Here is a 20,664-nt window from a genome sequence, read left to right on the forward strand (position 1 = left end):
CCCATTCCAAGGTTATTTTACTTGAAATAAAGATATAAAATGATAAAAAAATAGCACCTGGGTGTCTTAAAATGATAGAGGGAAATCAAATACTAAGGCACATTCCTCATGCCTTCAGTATACTAGTCCGGCCCCCGTGAAAATGTTTTTCTCCCTACTCTGTGGCCCCTGAGCTAAATTAATTTGACACCCCTGATTGAGAAGGATTTAAGGATTTTTATTTGTTTTAAACTTTAAAGAATGATAAACAAAGCACGGCGGTGCAGTGGTTAGCACGTGTGCGGCAGAGTTCTAAGGTCTTGGGAACCTACTGTGTGGGTTCAAATCCACACATTGGACTTACTGTGCGGAGTTTGTATGTTCTCCCACATTCCAAAGACATGCATTTCAGGTGGATTGGCCGGTCCAAATTGTCCCTAGGTGTGAATGAGCGGCGAGTTGTCTGTCCCTGTGTGCCCTGCGATTGGCTGGCAACCAGTTCGGGGTGTCCCCTGCCCACTGCCCGATGATTGCTTGGATGGGCTCCAGCACCCCCGAGACCCTACTGAGGATAAGCGGTGCAGCTAATGAGATGAGAATGATAAAGATTCAACGTCACCATGTTATTTTATTTAGAAGTATGTTTAGCAGGCAATGCAAAGTTATGATATTTTTAAGACTTCTAATTTCAATATTTATCACAATTTCAATCCAGTAATGCTTTATATTTAAAGAAAAAACAATATTTAGGGCATGTGCGTAATAAATAGTTTCTCAAAACATGCCCCTCGAGGGCCACCGTAGCCGACGCCTGCTCCTGTCATGGCAGCTGGAGGTTCCTCTTTTTTGTTTTGAACAGAATTACTTTCCGATTAATCGATGGCAAATGGCTGGCGGTTATATAACGACGTTGTACGAGTACTCGCCACTTTTCTATATTAGCGTAGTTTCTTTGTGTTTTGTCGTGACGGTGGCGATCGTCCTCGGATGGTAAGCGAACTATTCCCCGAGCAATAACATCGTAATAATCGCCAACAAAACCCTCTAAAATGCAATTCTAGTCCATTTATGTTGTTGGAAGACTAAAATATGTCATTAATTATAGTCAGAATTGCACGAGTTGTCCAGTACTTACTGTTTATATTCATCATTTATTTGGAATTATGGTAATCGTACTTAAACGAAGTATATCATTCTTAAAGTGTATTCATTCATTCAGTTATTATCAGGGTTGGGTAGGGTTACTTTAACTGGATTACTTTCAATGACTTTTGGATGACTCCAATACCAAATGTGCTAATAAAAGACAAAAGAAAATAAATATGAATAAAATGATGACTCACAACACGTGGTAAGCTTTCTCTCCTGGCTTTGATCTCCGGCAAAACGAACATCAAATGCGACAGAAACAAAATGAAAATCCAAACAGCTTGCCAACATCATTTTTGACGTTCCATGTATTCCGTTACTCCCCAAGCTTGCACAAAATTTAGTAATTTTATTCATATTTAGTTTATTTTGTCTTTTTTTAGCATATTTGGTATTGGAGTAATCCAAAAGTAATTGAAAGTAATCCAGCTAAAGTAACCCTACCCAACCCTGTTTATTTGTAATGGTATGGTACCTGTATGTAAATGAGGTGTATAATTCTTTTCTCATTCAGTTATTATGCAGTGTCTACCTTGTTCCGAGTGATATCTAATGTGGTTGTAAGGAATGCCTGGTTTTGGGGACGGATTTCAGGAATTTTCCACTATACTCATTTGTTTTCCTTGTCATGGCTCGTCCTTCAAGTTTTGTTCTTCTCAGAGCCTTTTTGGTATTCAAGCAATGATCGGCCATGTTGTCAGGTCCTTCTTGACATATACACACAGGCCCATAATTTGTTGTTTTATTGTAATAAAAACTTACCCTTACTCTGGTCTTACCCATTTAGTCTCGTGACCCGGATGTTAATCAAAACACGCATAGAAGAAAAACCTATCTTCTCTTTCCATGCTCTTTTTCTTGACCATCTTGTAGGGTTGGTTTTGATGTGCCAGTGATCCTGCGCAGCTCTGATGAGTCAGATTCCATTTTACCGACTCCTGAGAAGCAAATGGTTCAGGTGACCAATCCGTTTTCCCTGGAAATGGGTTCTGGTTCAGTCGCAGGTAAGAAGTTCACCTTTTCTCTTCATTTTCATCATGCTAACGTTTGAGTTTTCTATGCCCTCGAGTAGGTTTCAGATGAGGGGATGTAGTAATGGTGCTTCATTTGTGATTGAGGGCCAAAGAAATAAACATTTGTTCTTTTTGCATTGCCGTGCAGAGGGTGTGCGGTTAAGGCCGGCTTGTTTAGAATCCTGCGTCTTGAGCTGCTTTTGGGGTTGCGAGGTTGGCGTCCTGCAGCGAGCATTACAAGCCCACCAGACCGGTTCCAAGTTCTGCACCGCGCAGGATTTCCAAGAAGCCCTGCGTCCATTCTCTTATCACTGCCAGAACTTCTTGTATCCTCCTCGTTGCGCTTCTGAGACAATCTCGAGATCTACTTGTTAGGCTTTTTGACACACCGGTCCCAGTATCGACAGCCAGGACCGAGAAGATCGCTTCAGTCGTCTTCCAGCCAACGGGCTGGCGGATTTCGGCCCGTTGCCCAGACGGCACTATCCCCTCGTGGCTGTGATGACCTTGGCAGAACAAGAAGCTCGAGACACTTACCACATTGTGAGTTCTTCGGGTTTTTCGTGGGATTTCGAAAGAGTGACGCCGTCTTTTCCAGGTGGCCAGTGTGACGGTCATTCATGTTCCGGATGAGAAATACAAGCTGTCTGCGAGGATCTTGTTCCAGTATCTTCTCACCTCGCAAGGGAACATGTTTGAGCTCAAAGTAAGTCTACAAGATCATGTTGGGTACACGGCTGCGGATGGAAATACCTTTAAAGGTAAACCGTGGCCCGGAAAGTCATAAGCTGCTCTCTTCCTCATCTCATCTCATCAGCCGTACCGCTTATCCTCATTAGGGTCGCGGGGGGCTGGAGCCCATCCCAGCCATCTCCGGGCAGTGGGCAGGGAACACCCTGAACTGGTTGCCAGCCAATCGCAGGGCACACAGGGACAGACAACTCATTCGCTCATTCACACCTATGGACAATTTGGACCGGCCAATTCACCTGAAATGCATGTTTTTGGAATGTGGGAGGAAACCGGAGTGCCCGGAGGAAACCCACGCAAGCACGGGGAGAACATACAAACTCCGCACAGGAAGTCTGGAGCTGGATTTGAACCCACGACAGGTTCCCATGACATGAACTGTGCCGCACAAACGCTAACCACTGCCCCGCCATACTGCCCTGCTCTCTTCCTGATGAGCCAAATTAGAATGACACAAAATTAAAGATCAATTCCAAGATCATAGATTAACCAAAGTATAAAAAAGTAAATACAATTAAAAAACAAGAGTCATCAACACAACTTATGTTCTGTTCTCTGCCCAGTCTGAAAGACATTGCAGACCATTTTAAGGACTTCTCTCTGCAAAAACAAACCAACATGCCAATATTTTTGCCTTATTTTTTTTTTCTTAATTTTTTTCTTTTTATATGCTCATTTACTGCTAATGTGGTTGCATATTCAACAACTTATTCAAGAAGTTTCTTAGAGTGGTTGATTAGAAACAAGAAATAAAGTCAAAAACGTATAGCTGATTGAAGTTACTTTCTTATTATACTAAATAAAATTAAAGAAGTTAAATTGTAATCAAAAAAACTTAAAATGAGCAAAAATTTGTTTGTTTTTTTCACAAAAAAAAAGGATATTACAGCAAAAATGTTTACTTGTATCACCCCCTGAGCCACAATAACTACAAATATATATTATATACACTGTTAATCTTAACATGAAACTGGTGCCAATCATTAATTTTAAACATTTGACAGGTGGCGTGCCTCAAGGTTTTTTTTAATGCATTAAGGGTTTGGAAAACACAACCTTAAGAGTCATCAACACAGCCCAGAAAGTAATGGGCTGCTCCAAGCCCAGTCTGTAGGACATTGCATCCCCCAAAATAAATACGTATAGGGTCAGGGACATTTTTTTTCTCCGAGAGCCATAACTTTCCTAAACAAGCACACGGAACTGTAGAAATATCTTGCCTGCACAGTAAAATAATAAGTGATCATTAAACACTCATTGACAAGGACAATCTGTTCACTGAGGAAGTAATAAAGGATCACTCTTTAAGTGTTAAAATAAACAATATTACTGAGTACACTTAAAATAACCAATGTTAAATTGACACTTTAAAAAAATAATTTAACTCTACACATGGTCCTTGTATCTACTGTAGTGTAATAAATTAACACTGGTAATTTTACCGTGTATTGATAGAAAAATACATAAATGTTCTTATTTTGCACGATGTTGATGCTAATGTCATTTCTTTATTTTCTGATGCATTTACAAATTAGGCTATTCTATAAGCCATACCATGTCATTTTTGCCTATGCTAAGATTCTTTTTTTTGGGGTCTTAATTTTCCTCTTTTCTGATGTTTATCCTGGAGTTTCACATCTAATCTTGTTGTATACAAGGTAAACTAGGCTGCTATCATTGACAATAAAAACAATTCTAATTTAAATCCCGGTACACCGGCAGGCTCTTTTTATGTCAGCAAACGGCGAAGGGGAATCGTCGCCCCCGGACGCGGAAGCAACGAACCACCCGGAGGAAGAGACGACGGCGGAGTACGGAGGAGACGAGGATGATCGAGAACGGCGCCGAGAATGCGTCGTGTGTCAGAACGCGGCCGTCAACCGAGTGTTGCTGCCCTGCAGACACGCGTGTGTATGTGACACGTGTGCTTTCCACTTTCAGCACTGTCCCATGTGCAGGGCCTTTGTTCAAGAGTCCTTTGCCCTTGATCTCGCTCCGGCTGCCACGCAACCATGATTTTCCCGATCACTGAGAGTGTGTTCGTTTATTTTTTACAATGCTCTAGAACAGGGATGTCAAAGATGCATGCCGCGTGCCGGATCGAAGCCGAGAAGGGCAAGAGAAAAAAATGAGCTGCACTTTTAAATATGCCCACTGGATGTCGCCAAACGCCACTCAGAAAACAACTATTTGGTTTCTTTTTTCTCTTTCTCTTGATAGGTTGGTCGTTTTGGTTGTAATATTTCTCAGAATTCACTGTGTGAATACAACTTGTTTTTATATTCCTAAATATAAAAACAATCTTTCACACACACACACACATGAAGTAACGTTTCAATAATCAGTCTAATTGCATCTCTTGTACGTTTATCAGTCTTGTACTCTTTTATTTTGAAGTCGCATTTCCGGTGTATTTTTCTGTTTCCTGTGTGAATAAAAGTTAGTTTCTCACACGGGAGGAGGGGGCTGCCGAGGCACTCGCCCGGAGTGGGCCATCGGACAGTGCTCTCCCGCTTAGGAATTTTATTTACCTTAATGCTTGTTTTTTTTTTTTTTGAGTAATTTTGCCAACATAGAGTTTATATAAGTTTTAACTTTAACACACTCCTTGTCTTTCTTCCTTTTTCTTTCTCACTTTCTTTCTTGTTTTTTCTTTCACCCTTTCTTTTTCCAACTTTATTTTGTTTTTTTCTCTTTTCCATTTGTTTTTCTCATTCTCTTTCTTCCACTCTTTCTCACTATTTTCTCTTTCTTTCTCCCTCTACCTCTTTTCCTGTTGAATTTACTAATCCAGCCCATGTGAAAATCTTTTTCTTCCATTTGGCCCCCGAGCTCTAAAGAGTTTGAAACCCCTGATTGAGGAGGAAGAGTATGTGTTTTTTGTGTGGCGTTTACGTGGCGTCCCGAATCCGACTGAATGTTTGTAGAGCTGGCAGTGTAGAGCTTCATCGTTGAGCTGCGGCTTTTTTATGACTCTGGAGAAGAAACAAGACCGGAACATTCACTCAAGAGTGGATCAAGTCTGTTTGCTGAACTCTAAAGTGCACATGCACTGAAAACAACTTTTCTTAAATGCTGTCTTGTGATGATAAAATATAAAAGATTTAAACAGAGCGGTTTATTTCATTTTATTGCAATATATGAAGTTTTTCCATTTCATTTTTTTTTTATACAAGTGTGGCATGGGAGAAGGCAAGAGAGCCTTTTGCACAACGCCAGCCCCTTAAAAGTCCCTTTGGTGAATACCCAAGAACTTTCTCCAAAAGTCGCTCCCACAAACACAAAAGACTAAGTCCCCCGCCCCCCTCCCACCCCATCCACAGAACACAACACGAAAAGTCGACGGATGCAAAGCGCGAGAACCTAAACGGGTTTGTAATCCAGCTTGGACTCCAGCTTTTTGGAGTCGGCCACTTTGCGTACGGCTTTCATGAAGTCTTCCTGGGTGACGTACTCTCTGTCCGAGCGGATGGCGAACAAACCTGCAAGGGACGAGAAAAGACGTCCGTGGGGCGGCAATAAAACAAACGGGCGTGGGCGCTGACGTGCCGCATTGCCTGACCTGCTTCCGTGCAAACGTTTCTCAAATCTGCGCCGTTGAAACCGTCCGAGAGCTTCACGATGGCTTCATAATCTAAAAAGAATAGCGGCGAGCTATCAGCTTAGATCTGGCGACGATTCCGAATCAACGTTTTCTGACCTATCTCGCCGTGCTTAGTGATGGGACTGGAGTGAATTTTCAAAATGTCCAGACGAGCCTGCTCGTTGGGCAGCTCGATGTCTGTGGAGCCGGAAAAAGGAGTTTACTGCCTTGAACAAAGAAAAAGGAAGATTTAAAGAAGCCTCACGGATCTTGCGGTCGAGTCGACCGGGTCGCAGCAAGGCAGGGTCCAGGGTGTCGGGTCTGTTGGTCGCCATGATCATCTTGACTCGGTGTAGTGTGTCGAATCCGTCCATCTGGTTCAGGAGCTGAAAAAGCAGACTCCGCTCAGTTTTTCCCCCCAAAACATAAATAAAAACACGGATCTCAAATAAAAAAAGAATGCGACTTATTTGACATGCAATCTTGAAGTAGACACTAGTTAAGGGAACAAAAAGAAACCTTTTGAAGCCGAAAGCTAATATTTTGTCATGCATTTCCAAAATATCTTATGTTGTTACTATATAAATATCACAGGGTTCCTACATATAAAGGAAAGTTTAATTCATGACGTATTAAGACTTTTGAAATGCCTTTTGAAATCGAATTTAAGACAAACAATTGAACAAACAAAAACAACCAAAAGAATTAGAGACCATTTTAAACAATTGGAACATTTTTTAAATCACATTTTGATCCAGTTCAAAACTTTCCATCTGAAAAACAGCACTCTCCAAAGTTCATGAAAAACATAATGATGCATGAAAAATCACTTTTTTTTTTTACTTAATCTTTTTAGCTCAAACGAATATAAAACTTCTTATGTGTTCACATTTTCAAGACTTTCGAAAATTTGATTTAAGACATTTAATGCCAATTAAGGCCTTATTTTCAAAAGAATGATTTTGATGCTTTTTAAGAAATTTCAAGGATCCATGGGAAACCTGTATCAGGTTGTAATAATTTTAAGTAGAGTTAATAAACACCCAGTCATAAGCTAAAACATCTGCCCTGGTCACTGAGTCATTTAAGTACATACATTATAGGCTCATTTTAAAAAGAATTGATCATGTATTTGAAGACCCCTAACTAGTGAGCTATTTTGAGAACAGGTTTGTGGGCTACACCTTAGCGACCCTTGCACTAGTCGCCTTCCGACATATCAATCTGAAATATCTCTGGCAATATATTGTTGCAAGTATCAAGACACAAATTGCTACTTTACCTCCATCAAAGTCCTCTGGATCTCCCGGTCAGCAGATGTTCCCTCAGAGAAACGCCGACCACCTGAAAGGTGCAGCATTTTTGTTGTTGTTGCAAAAGTCCGTTTATTTCAGAATTTGGTATCATACTAAAATGTATAAAATGCAACTTAAAGGAATGAAACCTCACATGCATGCTTTCGAAAGGCATCTGACTTACAACCCAAGGGGCCTAAAGAGGTCAAATACTCGTGTTGACGCAATACAAACGTCTCACCAATGGCGTCGATCTCGTCCATGAAGATGATGCAGGGCTGATGGTCCCTGGCGTAGTTGAACATCTCTCGGATAAGCCTGGCGCTCTCTCCGATGTATTTGTCAACGATAGAGCTGGACACCACCTGCGAGGTCACATGGAGTAGCTGAGGCCAAATGGGTCCACCGTGCACGTTCTTTGACTACACAGGTGCTCGCTCACCTTCAGGAAGTTACAGTCCAGCTGACTTGCGACAGCCCTGGCCAGGAGGGTCTTGCCGGTACCTGGAAGGCGGGCATTCAGTCATTGAAAATCTAGAAGAAAGGAGTGAGTAGAAAAAGTGACTCTGAACCTGGAGGCCCGTAGAGAAGGCAGCCTTTTGGAGGGATGATTCCGACTCTCTGGAAAAGCTCAGGGTTGGTCAGGGGCAGCTCAATGACCTGCAATAAAACCATTAACGTCAATGAGTTATAATGAAGACATGTAAGGAAGTAATTAAAGCAAACGTGTCGTTTGTAAAACAGGTCCACCTCTCTCAATTCACGGATCTGTTCCGACAAACCGCCGATTTCAGAGTAGGAGACGCTACCGGGGTCCTCATGGGACATGTTGTACACCAAAGGATCCACCTCTCGTGGCAGATACCTTACAAATATATATGAATATTAGAAAACTATACAAAATAATTATTTAAGAAACACAGACTGAAATATACTAGTACTTAAATTCTGAGTGAGTATGTAAATCTTTTAATAGACAAAGAAACAAAACAAAGCAATTTGAGACTTCAAAAAATAAAATGCTTTTGTACCTTTTTTTTTCTACCCGCTAAAACATAGAAAATATACACTTAAACATGATGATTCATTTATTATTTGTCCCGTAAAGGATATAACCCATCCAGCTTTTGAGCGGGTGCACATTAGTTGAAAGGACAATGTAGTAATGGCAGTCCTACCTCATAATAGTCAACGTAGTCATGTCTAAAGCCACCCTGGTGCCTGGTTTTAACTGGGACTTGTCCAACTAAAATAACAATTTTTTTAAAGAAGATAATTTTTAAACGATGTTTTAATTCTGTGAGGTAGAGTAAAGAATTGTAAGGGTTCAAAACATAATTTGTGATAGGCAGCTACCTGTCTACGGCATCCAACCACATATCGAGGACCATTGGTGGCCTTGACGATGACTGTGATGAAAAAACAAACACACATTAAGATTAAAAATAGGACTACAGCATGACAAATAAACTGAAATGATCGTAAGCTTACATTTTTCTTCTGTCAGCTGCTTGAGGACTTCTCCGACAATCTATATAGAAAAGCATTTATGTCATATACATTATATAAAATAAAAAGCGTTCATTGTATAACAACAATAAGACCAGCCTATTTATATTACTCTAAAAGTGAGTTAAATGTTTACTTGTAAAATTTCAGTGCCAACATTAGTCATCTTTCAGACTTGTGCAGCAACTACAAGAAGAATTACTGCACAAAAGTAGTGCAGTTTAAGAAGTTTGAATTTTGTTTACAGTTTCATGCAGCCAATTTTGGGTCATAAATAAAGTGTTTTGTTTATGTTTTTATGTTCTACTATGGAAAAAATGTAAGGAAATGCAAACCCTGCATTAAAATAAGCACACAAAAAACACCATCCTTCCTTCTCAAGTTTTATGGTTAGTTACTAACACAAAATACAAACTGAAAAGACAAATGATTTGGTGAGAAGGGTCAGGAAACATGCGGTAATGACAATTACGCTCACCTGACCAACACTTTGTAGAGCTTTGAGATCATTCTCTGACTTTTCATACTGTTTGGTTTGTTCCCGCAGTTGTTCTCTCACTGAAATCAAAACAAGAACGGAAAATATGAGTCTTCATTTTGAAAACAACAGTGCACTGGCTGCCCCCAAGGATGTGTACTAAAACCTTTGCTGCTCACTATTTACTGTTCACCAACCCACAATACAAAAATAGTTAAGTCCACCGACGACACTACTTTGGTTGGCTTTGTTGCTGATGAAATGAAGAGTTTATTTTTACTATACAATAGTATAACCACATTGAAGGGCTTCTCCTTTCAGTGTCAGTAAAGCAAAAGATAACAATTTGCAAAACGATTGATACGTAGACAAACAATATATTAAAGTTATATAATAAATATGTGACAATTCACAGTGGCTTTTGAACATTGTGTTCATGAACGTCGTAGATGGGAAGAAGCTGTTCCTCATTCCGTTTGATTTTGCTTTGATGGGGAGGAATCGGTCTACAGGGAGTTGGTAGATGCAGACATTCAAATGTTCAGAAAATAAACTCATTCTATCCATCTATCTACCCTGGTCATACCCCTCGAGAGGGGTGGCCGACAGCAAGACAAACACATACACAAACAAAGAAAATGAAAAGGGAAAAAGTAGAAAAAAACATCAAACTTTTTGGACCATGGCCAACCCAAATGCCCAAGTTGGTCATGCTTTTGTCCCTTTGGATGAAACGGGACACAAGAAAGCGGCCATGACACTCGGGTCAGGGTGACACAACACACACTTTTGTTCAACAGCAGGGCCCGACAGCTTTCACTGGTTTACCCCTGCTGCATCATAAGGGTGCCTTGCCCATCCCTTAGAACGCATCTAAAAACGTTCACTATCCTCTAAACACCACTAAAACCAAGGAAGTTATATTGAGCTTTAATAAAGAATAACAGGTAAATGGTCTGCATTTATATAGCGCTTTTCAAGTCAATGAAGACCTCCCAAAGCACTTTACAATGTGCTTCACACTTACGCATTCACACATACACTCACAGGCAGACCAATCACATTTTTAGTCCTTAATCTTTACTCTTACTATGGCACAAGATTGCTGCTAATGTTATTGCACAATTTTCGATGCACATATAACTTAGGGCCAGTCTACAAGCACTGTCTTGTAAATATATGCATAATTATGCCTAAGTAGTTTTATCATATATCTCTCCTAAGTCTTTTACTACATTATCCTGGTGAGACACGTCTAATTCCGTGATATACAATTTCCACGACATTATTATCAATGACATAAACAATTCTAATTTAAATCCAAACAGACTACGATGCTCACTGCATGACAAAGCACTAGCTAGCTAGCTAACAGATGCGGCTTGTGGAATCTTTACTTGTGTGGCCCAAATAATCAACATAAAGTCGTTCCCAACTCTCTAAGAACGTGTCCATTCAAAACGAGTCCTTACGTTCTTTTAAGCGGCCGTCAACTTCTTTGTGTTCGAGCAATTTTTTACGATAATCTTGGAGCGCTTTCTCCCTGTTGTCCGCCATCTTGCCGTGAGGGATTCTGGGAAACGGCGGCGCTGACTCACCCGTTGGTGAGGATCTGAGTGTTTGTCAAAAGTTTCATTTATAACAACACGTTTCGAGATGTTTTTTTTTTGTTTCATTTAATGGGTATTTTATGTCACATTGAAAACAAAATAATACACCTATTCTGAATGGTCTAAAGAGATTTCAGCTCGTCCGCTGCTGCTATGCAAGACTAGGCCTCTAAGGGACGCTGTTTCTTCCATTTCCTACTCAGCGCAGCTGGTCCACCCTGCAGAAAAGCGACCGCGCAGCACCAACTGCTGCCACCGCGACGCAAGCGAGGCGAGGCGAAGGAAGGCGCTCGCTTGCCAGTGGGGAAGCCACCCGGCTGGCCAGCATCCGAAATCCGAAATATTTTACCAAACCGCTGCAGCCCCTCGTCAACGAGATGGCAGGGACTCATTTTCCTAATTTCGCAGACGACAAGGTAGCGAGTTTTTCCCCTTGTGAAGCGTAGATGCTAACGTGTTAGCTTCGGGGCTTTTACCTTAACTAAATTTCGGACACAGCAATAAAGTAATCAGGTCATGCATTCTCTTTGCTACTCGTGAATTGTTTGATGCGGTCATTTTTGCGCAAAGTTTGATACCGTTTGCAAATTTTAAGTTGCAGAAACTGAAACGACTTTGCTGTTATTTCAGTCACGTGTGTTGTTTTGATGGACTGAGCATCATTGCACCACTTACTTAAATGGCTTTCTAAGATTTATTTCCTTGCGCTTAATATAATATGCATACTTTTACGTGCTAGCAATACATCTAAGTGGGCTGAAAACTTTACTTTGTTGTGCCTGGAGTTGCTCTTTCTTGCAATCGACATACTTTGTTGACATCAAGCGTATCAATGAATGGAATGGCCAAATTATGAATGAAATGAAAATGATCTGCATTTCTATAGCGTTTTTCAAGTCAAGACTTCCCAAAGCGCATTACAGTGTGCTTCACATTTCCCAATAGTTCCCATGTAAGGAGCTAACCTGCTTTTTGGGGGTATTAAGGGTTCAGTGTCTTACCCAAGGACACTTCGACATGTAACACGGAGGAGCCAGGATTCGAACTGCGATCTCTTGATCCCAAGACGAGCGCTCTACCTCCTGAGCCACTGCCGCCCCTAAATGAAGCTACAAGGCGAGGGCTGGACTGATCAGATGTTGAATTTTTCCCCAAAATAATGCATTTAGTCTAGTGAATCTACCCAAAAAGCTAACAGTTTCTAAAAGGATCCGACAAATCAGCATTTTTTTAATGGTTCTGTCAGGAGTCTTTCATTTTCTACAGGCACAAGAGATGCATTTCTTTGATGTAAAACAAAAGTAGCCGATAATATTTAGGCACCCATCAATAGAAGATTTCAGGTAAGGGGATTTTGCCACAGTGGTCTGTGTAGCCCATTGAGACTATATATAAGAAATGTGACTTGACTAGGCTGTATATTTTAGCAATAGTGGGTCAAAATCACTTCAAAGAAAAAAATATAGCAATTTTATATTATATCACTAAAGTCAAGTTTGTATAGCCCTTAATCACAAAGAGTCTCAAACTAGAATAAAATAAAGTGCAAGGAGAAATAATGCAAAGTTATAACAATACACAACTAATCCTGGTGTGTTATTCTATTTATCGACTAATTTTGGAATTTTGTTTCTGCTAAAATGTGTTTGAAATACTTTTTATTGCACTATTATTAAATTAAGGCCAACCCCCAAGCACTACTTCTTAGTCTATTTAACCTAACATTTTATCTCTTAATTGAGAAAAATGAGTTATGTGTTGATTCTAGAGTGCCATGTCTAATCTTGTTGCAAACAATGCACTACGCTCTTAATCTGGTTTCTATTTGAACACAGATCAACCATTCTTAACATTTTCAATGCAGTAAAAATGAATAAAATAACTACTATATGAGTAAGTATGAATCCCCTTTTTGTTTTGATTTTAAAAAGGCCTGAATAAGGCTTTGTATTTTTTTACAGCTTCAGACATAGGTTTTCTGTTTTTTTTTTAATCTGCTATGGCTCTTTCAACATCTTTGTTTAAGCATCACTGTAAACATTTGGGATCCATAGCAAGTAAAGACCGTATTGGGCAGGACACCGAATCCCTAATGCCCCCAATAAGCAGGTAGGCACCTTGCATAGCTGCTATTGGTGTGTGTGTGTGTGTGTGTGTGTGTGAATGGGGAAGTGTGAAGCACATTGTAAAGTGCTTTTGGAGGTCTTCATTGACTTATAAATGCTATATAAATGCAGACCATTTACCATTTAATCTAGGATAGAATCATGTTAGATGGCAGGAATATATTTGAACGTTTTTATCTTTTTGCACATTTTTATCTGTTTTACTCGCACTGAAAGGAGAAGCTTCCAATTTCCTTATACTCTTGTATAACGAAAATAAAGTTTTTTTTGGTTTGAACAATTTTATTGACACTATTAACAGCAAATAAACAATGTGAGGTTTGAATAATTTTTCTCGACAATTTTAACAGCAATTAAGCATATTCACAATTTCGTTTTATCTGACAATATGGCGTTTTAACAATTTTTTCCAACATTTTTAACAGCAATTAAAGCACACAATTTCATTATATCATATCCCAACAATATGAGTTTTTATCGACACTTTTAACAGCAATTAAATACATTCACAATTTCATTATATCATATTTTAACAATATGAGGTTTGAACAATTTTTATCGACACTTTTAACAGCAGTTAACCAATGTGTAAAGGCCAAAACTATTATTTATTCAAGATCATCTCAGGGGCCTTGACTTTGATATGTGCTTTAAACAACTTTATCCTTTCTCTTTGCTTCACAGGCTGCAAGCTAGTGGCACAAAGTTAGGAAAGCAATGCTTTGAAGTGACTTTTTCATAGGATCATAGAGTAGCAGTTGGCTTGCATGCTTGCCTGACACACAATCTCGTACAACAGAATTGAGCAGTCATCCCTAACTGTATCGTCTCCCCCTCAGAACAAGATGCTGTGCTCCAGCCGCTACAAGACAGAACTGTGCCGGCCTTTCGAAGAGAACGGCGACTGCAGGTATGGCGACAAATGCCAGTTTGCCCACGGCGCTCACGAGCTTCGAAGCCTGGCCCGCCACCCTAAATACAAGACGGAGCCGTGCCGCACCTTCCACACGGTCGGCTTCTGCCCCTACGGCCCCCGCTGCCATTTCGTCCATAACCCCGACGAGCGGCGCGGGCCCCCGGGGCCGCTCGCCCCGCGGAAGCCCGGCTGCCCTCGCCTGCAACACAGCTGGAGCTTCGCCGGGTTCCCCAGCCCCGCTTCGGCCTCGCCGCCCCCCAATCGCTCGGCCGAAGACCTGAGCGAGTGGGCTTTCGGTTGGGTGCCCCCCGCGGCTTGGGATCCTCAGCCGGCGGCCCCCTGTCCTTTCCAGCCGCCTTCGGAGGGGCCCCCGAGTCCTCGCGGCTCCTTGTCCGACCAGGAGGGTTACCAGAGCAGCCTTGGCAGCCAGAGCGATTCGGAGTCTCCGCTCCCTGATGCGTCCCGGCGCCTGCCCATCTTCAGCAGGCTCTCTGTCCCCGATGAGTAACCTTTTTTTTTTTTTTTTGCTAATCATGGAGCGAAGAATGAGGGCGGCTCTGTTTACAGAAATCTCAACATCAGATGCCTTTCTGTTTAAGGAATTTTCTTCTTTTTATACCCCTTTGAATTGTAATTTGTAAGCCAGCGTCGTCTGTGAAAGAATGTAGCACCCAATCAAATGGTAAATTTGTGCAGACTAGATTATTTTTCTTTGTGATTCAAGAAACCTCCCTTCCTGAGGTCAATATAAGATGGTTGTATTTAAAGTGCCAGCAGATAGATGCTATTTGAAGTTCATTCCTAAATGTGGCAGAGAAACAGAAAAAGTCTGTCTTTGCTAGTTCTAGTGTTCATCTCGATTGTGTTCTGGTCGAGTGTCTTCAAACGCGTACACTTTGGTTCTCACTGCTTATTTATCGAATATTTATTGCTGATCTTAAGCATTTTTTACTTTGTATTTATCTGTCAAAAGTAACCATAGTGTGGAAATTTTTGTTAAAGTATAACCTTCCATAAGCTGATGTAGCCAATTTTTTACAGTTAAAATCGTAGGCAAATACATTTTGTTTTGAAACTGAATTTGGCTTGAAACAAGGTGCGCAAAGGTGCAGCGTTTTTCTTTCTTTCGACTTGCTTGAAGGCGCAAACGCATTGTAGGACGGCGCCCGGTCGTGCAGGTGGCGCTCTCGATGCAATTTTGCACACATTTTTTGGAAGCGATTCTCACACAGGACTGTACATAAGAATAACTTTAGTGTGGATTGGGAATTGAGCCATTGACAGAGCCACCTGCAACGCGCATTGATAAATGCTGCTTACATTGCGTTTCAGGCCTTTTGGAATGTAGACGGGTTCTGGAAGAGGACTGTCCCCCGATTTGGTATTCATGTCTTGTGACGAATCGGTCGATATTTTTCTACAAGTAAAACAAGCTTGCCTCTTCTCTCTGTCACGATGATCAAAAGTAAAGGTAGTTTATGACCACTCTTTCCCGTGAAGTGCCTAAATATACATTCCAGGTTTCCTGATTGTCGTGCCTTTTCTCTTTTTGATGGCGAGCCGAAAATGTATTCGTGGAGGTCGGATTTGAATGCCGCTGTTGCTGGTCACGGCAGCCTGGTCTTTGTTCATTTGGTGACAACTGACTGCAGTAAAAATCAATAAAAAGTATTTTTATTGGATCCTTCAGTCTTTTATTTACGTGGAACACAGCCCTAGTTTCAAAGGTGGTAGACGTATTTCAGGACGTTGCCATCTCCTGGGACAAAAAAATAAGTAAATATTAAAACATGCAAGCACATCAATATTTATTTCAAGCATGTCCCAGGTAATAAAGTGTCAAATTTCAAGATGCAAGAAGTGAAACCTACCTGAGATCAAGTTGTATCCGGGCCGATGGCAGTCCTTACCCCTATGGCCTGGAGGTTGGGATCTGTGCCCTCATAAAAGCTCTCACCACCCTCAGGTTCTCAAACAAAAAGAAAAAAAAAGATTAGACATTAGCTTCTTAGGAGAGCACGTCAAGTGCAGTAGAGGGAAAATGCAAAAAGTCTGCTAGCTTGATAGCAAGTCCTTTGCTAGGGCATTTGAACAAAGAGCATTGTGTGCAGTATAATGACAGCATGCCAGGGCTCACCAACTTGAATTAAGAGTGTAATCCATTTATCATGACAATTTAAATTTTAAATGCTAGATGATGACCTCTTTCAGAATAATAGCTTCATTTTTGCAGGGAAAATTATCTTTCATTTTAAAGCAGAAAAACTCTGTCACACCTCACATTGAATGTTTATTGCTCAAGTATCTTTACGATAAAATTATATGATCTCATTCAAATATGTCAAACTTACCAGTGCAAAAGATTCCTCCTTTTTGTATGGTGTAGTTGAGTACAGCAAAGCCAGCAACAGGTGACTTGGCGATCAAAAGCTGGAGGCATAAACAAGAAAAATAAATAGTACGGTAGAGACATTTTTATTTCTTGTCCTTTTTAACATTTAATATAGTAGTTTGCCAACCCCTGAAGTAAGGGTATAATCATTGATGAGCATCATTTGTGTCGCCCACCTGCCGTTCGTGTCCATTCACGTATTGGAAGATGAAGCGTGTGTTGACGCTGTGACTCCAAGTGTTTCCCAAAGCTGCTGTCACCATGCTGGAATCTCCTTCAGAAGAGCCACTAGAACCTGAAAAAGAACAGGTCTGGACTCATGTTAAAGGAGTCCAACTACAAAATGAAGCCAACATCAACACCCACCTTGATGCCCAATGTGAGTTGTGATCTGATTGGTCAGGACCACCTGAGAGGAGACATACGAATTTCTATTATTCTTATTCAAGTCACATTCATTTGTATAGCCCTAAATTACTAAATGTCTCCCCTGATCTTGTTCCATTGTCGGAATACTTACAGGGATGTTGAAGTGATGTGCCAAATATTTGAAGGTGGAAGCTTGAAGTCCCAGGAGGCCACTACGGACCATCAGGTTGCCTGGCAAGGTGGTGTCAACCTCCTTTCTGACCACAGAAGCTACCGAGTCCAAGATGATCAGGCCTGCTTTGCTTGAGATGACTATCTCCTCCAGTCGCTCCAGTCTGTATATTCCAAGCCGGACGCAATGAATCCAATAAAAATCCAAACAATTGGGTCCTCTCTACCTGCGCATAACGTCCTCGCACGTCATCTCCCTAAAAATATGGACCCGAGCTGCCATCTGCAGGACTTTCTCCTTGGACCTGAAGTAGTCAGGGAATCGGTTCTTTGCAATCTCCACCAGCCTGGAACAGCAAACCAAAAAAAAACACAGTGGTATACCGAGAACACAGCTGTAGACAGGAAAACCTTTCAGAGTCATCAACGCAGCCCAGAAAATCATGCACTGCTCTATGCCCAGTCTGGAGGACATTACCACCAACAATAATATCAAGGACTGTTCTTACTCTACTCTGACAGTGTTTAAGTCCAGGCTGAAAACAGCTCTGTTCAACTGTTTATACAACTGAAAGGGTTCTATCTTCACTCTTCGATTTTACTTTATTTTAATTCATTGATTTTATTATGTTTTATCTGTGGTTTTAATGCATTTTAAAAACCACATTTTAAATTTTCAATGTCTTTTCTTCCATGTTTTAACTGTAATTGTGTGTTTTTAACCTGTCTCTTTGCCATTTCTGTAAAGCACTTTGAATTGCCTTGTGTATGAATTTTGCTATACAAATAAACTTGCCTTGCCTTCTTAGATGTCAGATCTTTCTCTTAAAGTTTTTCAGACCATGTCTATCCTTGAGTGCCATGTCTAATCTCTTCATAAACAATGCACACTACGTTGTTCGCCAATACAATAAAGACAATCTAAGATGACAATTTTCTTCACAAAAATGGAAACCGACCTGTCTGCGGAAAAGGCCGCCTCTGTGTCAATGTAGATGACAGCGCGATCTGAACCGCCCAGCTCCTTTGGTAGAGTGGCCACGACGCTCAACATTAAACAAAATTGAGTCTTCCCACAGCCTGATGGTCCCGTCACCTGCAAGAGCATCACGATGAACATCAGTTCCAAAAAGGTCCACACAATAATAGAATAGAATATACCTTTATTGTCATTGTTACAAAATGGGTTAACATATTGTGATAACGAAATTGGGCATGACACTCCGGTTTCACACATTCACAGTGAGGTAAAAAGCTAAGAAGATAAAGGAACAGAGAAGATAAGGTTATAAAACAAGGATAAGGCTATAGTTATAATTTACACGATATTTACACAAGAAATGTCGGCATGTAGAATGTTACATACAGTTTTATCGTAATACAGTTGGTATCGTAAGGGTTGTGCAGTTTTGCATTTGGTGCAAAAGTCATCATAGTGCAAAAAAATAGTCAACATATGCATTGGTGCAAAGATAGTCATCATAGTGCAGGAAAAATATGGTCAACATTGTGCAAGGTGAGCAGTAAACATAGTGCAGTCAACATGTGCAAGAACATAGACATGAGTACCATTTTACATTCGTGTGGGGTAGTGTTTTTTGCAAGAGTTTACATTTCCATGCAGGGTGTTTATTCATCCAGGAACCACAAAGAACTGTTTCAGCCATGACAATTTTATATAGTAAACCACCTCCAAAGAATAATTCACACTGGCCTGTCCTGCACCAGTACTAAACAACCAATTCTGTACTTCTTCCAAAACAGATCCAATTATATTGAAGCTTTTTTTCCACCCTTGTGTTTTTTTCCTCTTTAATTATTCAAGCGGCGTCTAAAGAAAATAATCCAAATGTTTGGTGTACCTCTGTGATGCTCCCACCGGTTAGACCTCCTCTCATCACTTTGTCCAGAGCGGGTATTGATGTTGAGAAGAGAGAATCTGAGTGACGATTCCACAAGTCCAGGGCCTGTAAAAAGAGACTGTATTGGTTATTTCCAGGCTAGGTTGCTTACCTGGATGGTGGTTTTACCTTCTGCTTCAGTTACGGATAAATAATTGTGGGTTAAGAACTGATTATTGTATACATGATTGCAAATCAGATAGTGAGGTTTATTCAGGAAATTTCTGCACAAACCGTAGTGAATGGCGGGACAATGGCCTTGCTCACAGTCTCCAACATCTCCAAAGTTTTCTGGTAACTCAACCCTGCTGCGTGCATCACTTCAAAAGCGGTGTGCGTGAACAGATCCTGCCAAGAAAAGGCGTACTAAATAAAACATGTTAATTATATGGCAAAAGTCAGATTTGAGAAAAAAAAAAAACATTGGAAAAAAAAAAGAGAAAACTATGTTTTGCCATTAGAGTAAGTAGATGAGCCATTTGACAGGTAAATTTGTTTAATGGGAATTTTCTATGGAATAAAACACCTATGATATTGCAACTTTTATTTGGTTTTAAACTACCCCTACACATTGACCAAATAATATTAATGATACGGTTATAAAATTTATCTTTAAAATTATCTTTTGGGTCCCATTGCATTGCGTGTTTTTGGGCCCCTCCCGAAAAAAAAACTTCATTTACCTTACAAGTTTCTATTTTATGTCGTTTGAGTTGTTCACATAGCTCACGAGAAACACCAGCTCGCTTCAGCGCTCTTGATGCCATCATTAAAAATAGAAACAATTGGGTTTTATCAACCTATTTTGGATTTTCGCCAGTAAAAGCAAAAGCCTATAAACTTTTTGATAGCCATTTTCTGGCTGCTCTTCTTCGTCTGTTTTTATTAAATTGCTTCCCGGAGGTGTCTATTTTTTCACTGTGCGCTGTCGCCCTCTCTGGTCAGCAAGAAAAAAAGCAAGGGGACAGCTCGCCTTGAGGTTCTAAAATTATTATTAATAGAGTAGAGTCTATCGAATTAATAGTATATCTAATTATTATTATTCTTTTTCTTGTTATCATTATCATTATTTATTTTATTTTTAATTTTTATTTTGTCGCGGTTCCTGGATCCCTTGTTGTCTACGAATATTAGAAAAGATGATAGCTTATGTATTTTTGATAGTGATTCAAATCAAAATTGTTTTATTGTGACTGAAGTAAGTTTTACCACTACGAGGCGCTAAATAATATACACTGTCTCTTTAAACATAAATCCTTTTGTGAACAGTGGTTTGAAGTCGGCGAGGCATCTGGTCACAGAAAAACAAACGCAAGACTTGTGGTTCAAAAGTATTACTATAATTGTTACGGTTTTTTTGTTGTTGTTGTTAATCATCATTATAAATATTATTACTATTATTATTACCATTATTATTATATCT

The 20,664-nt window shown here is 40.3% G+C and overlaps 4 protein-coding genes across 4 annotated transcripts; 2 read left to right on the top strand and 2 right to left on the bottom strand.

The window, feature by feature from the left end:
- Positions 1-671: 671 nt before the first annotated feature.
- cgrrf1 (cell growth regulator with ring finger domain 1) lies at positions 672-6,004 on the top strand. Its single transcript, XM_088325727.1, has 6 exons — positions 672-969; positions 2,002-2,132; positions 2,290-2,467; positions 2,540-2,684; positions 2,740-2,847; positions 4,614-6,004. The coding sequence occupies exons 1-6, from the start codon at positions 761-763 to the stop codon at positions 4,905-4,907; spliced, it is 1,065 nt and encodes a 354-aa protein (XP_088181853.1). The 5' UTR covers positions 672-760; the 3' UTR covers positions 4,908-6,004.
- On the bottom strand, positions 6,005-11,375 carry psmc6 (proteasome 26S subunit, ATPase 6). Its single transcript, XM_088325725.1, has 14 exons — positions 11,229-11,375; positions 9,757-9,836; positions 9,261-9,300; positions 9,126-9,178; positions 8,948-9,015; positions 8,520-8,634; positions 8,342-8,429; positions 8,212-8,273; positions 8,011-8,134; positions 7,757-7,818; positions 6,740-6,860; positions 6,592-6,672; positions 6,454-6,525; positions 6,005-6,373 (listed from the first exon to the last, which is right to left on the bottom strand). The coding sequence occupies exons 1-14, from the start codon at positions 11,311-11,313 to the stop codon at positions 6,255-6,257; spliced, it is 1,170 nt and encodes a 389-aa protein (XP_088181851.1). The 5' UTR covers positions 11,314-11,375; the 3' UTR covers positions 6,005-6,254.
- Positions 11,371-16,090, top strand: zfp36l1b (ZFP36 like 1 zinc finger CCCH-type b). The gene is made up of 2 exons (XM_088325728.1): positions 11,371-11,782; positions 14,332-16,090. Exons 1-2 carry the CDS (start codon positions 11,744-11,746, stop codon positions 14,914-14,916), a joined length of 624 nt encoding a protein of 207 aa, XP_088181854.1. The 5' UTR covers positions 11,371-11,743; the 3' UTR covers positions 14,917-16,090.
- On the bottom strand, positions 15,011-20,104 carry rad51b (RAD51 paralog B). Its single transcript, XM_088325726.1, has 11 exons — positions 19,925-20,104; positions 19,476-19,589; positions 19,203-19,307; positions 18,300-18,436; positions 17,568-17,687; positions 17,321-17,504; positions 17,167-17,209; positions 16,977-17,095; positions 16,760-16,838; positions 16,280-16,377; positions 15,011-16,167 (listed from the first exon to the last, which is right to left on the bottom strand). Exons 1-10 carry the CDS (start codon positions 20,009-20,011, stop codon positions 16,286-16,288), a joined length of 1,080 nt encoding a protein of 359 aa, XP_088181852.1. The 5' UTR covers positions 20,012-20,104; the 3' UTR covers positions 15,011-16,167; positions 16,280-16,285.
- Between the last annotated feature and the right edge of the window lie 560 nt (positions 20,105-20,664).

This window comes from Urocampus carinirostris, chromosome 20 (assembly GCF_059441175.1).
Source record: "Urocampus carinirostris isolate Australia breed hairy pipefish chromosome 20, RoL_Ucar_1.0, whole genome shotgun sequence".
Classification (NCBI taxonomy): domain Eukaryota; kingdom Metazoa; phylum Chordata; class Actinopteri; order Syngnathiformes; family Syngnathidae; genus Urocampus; species Urocampus carinirostris.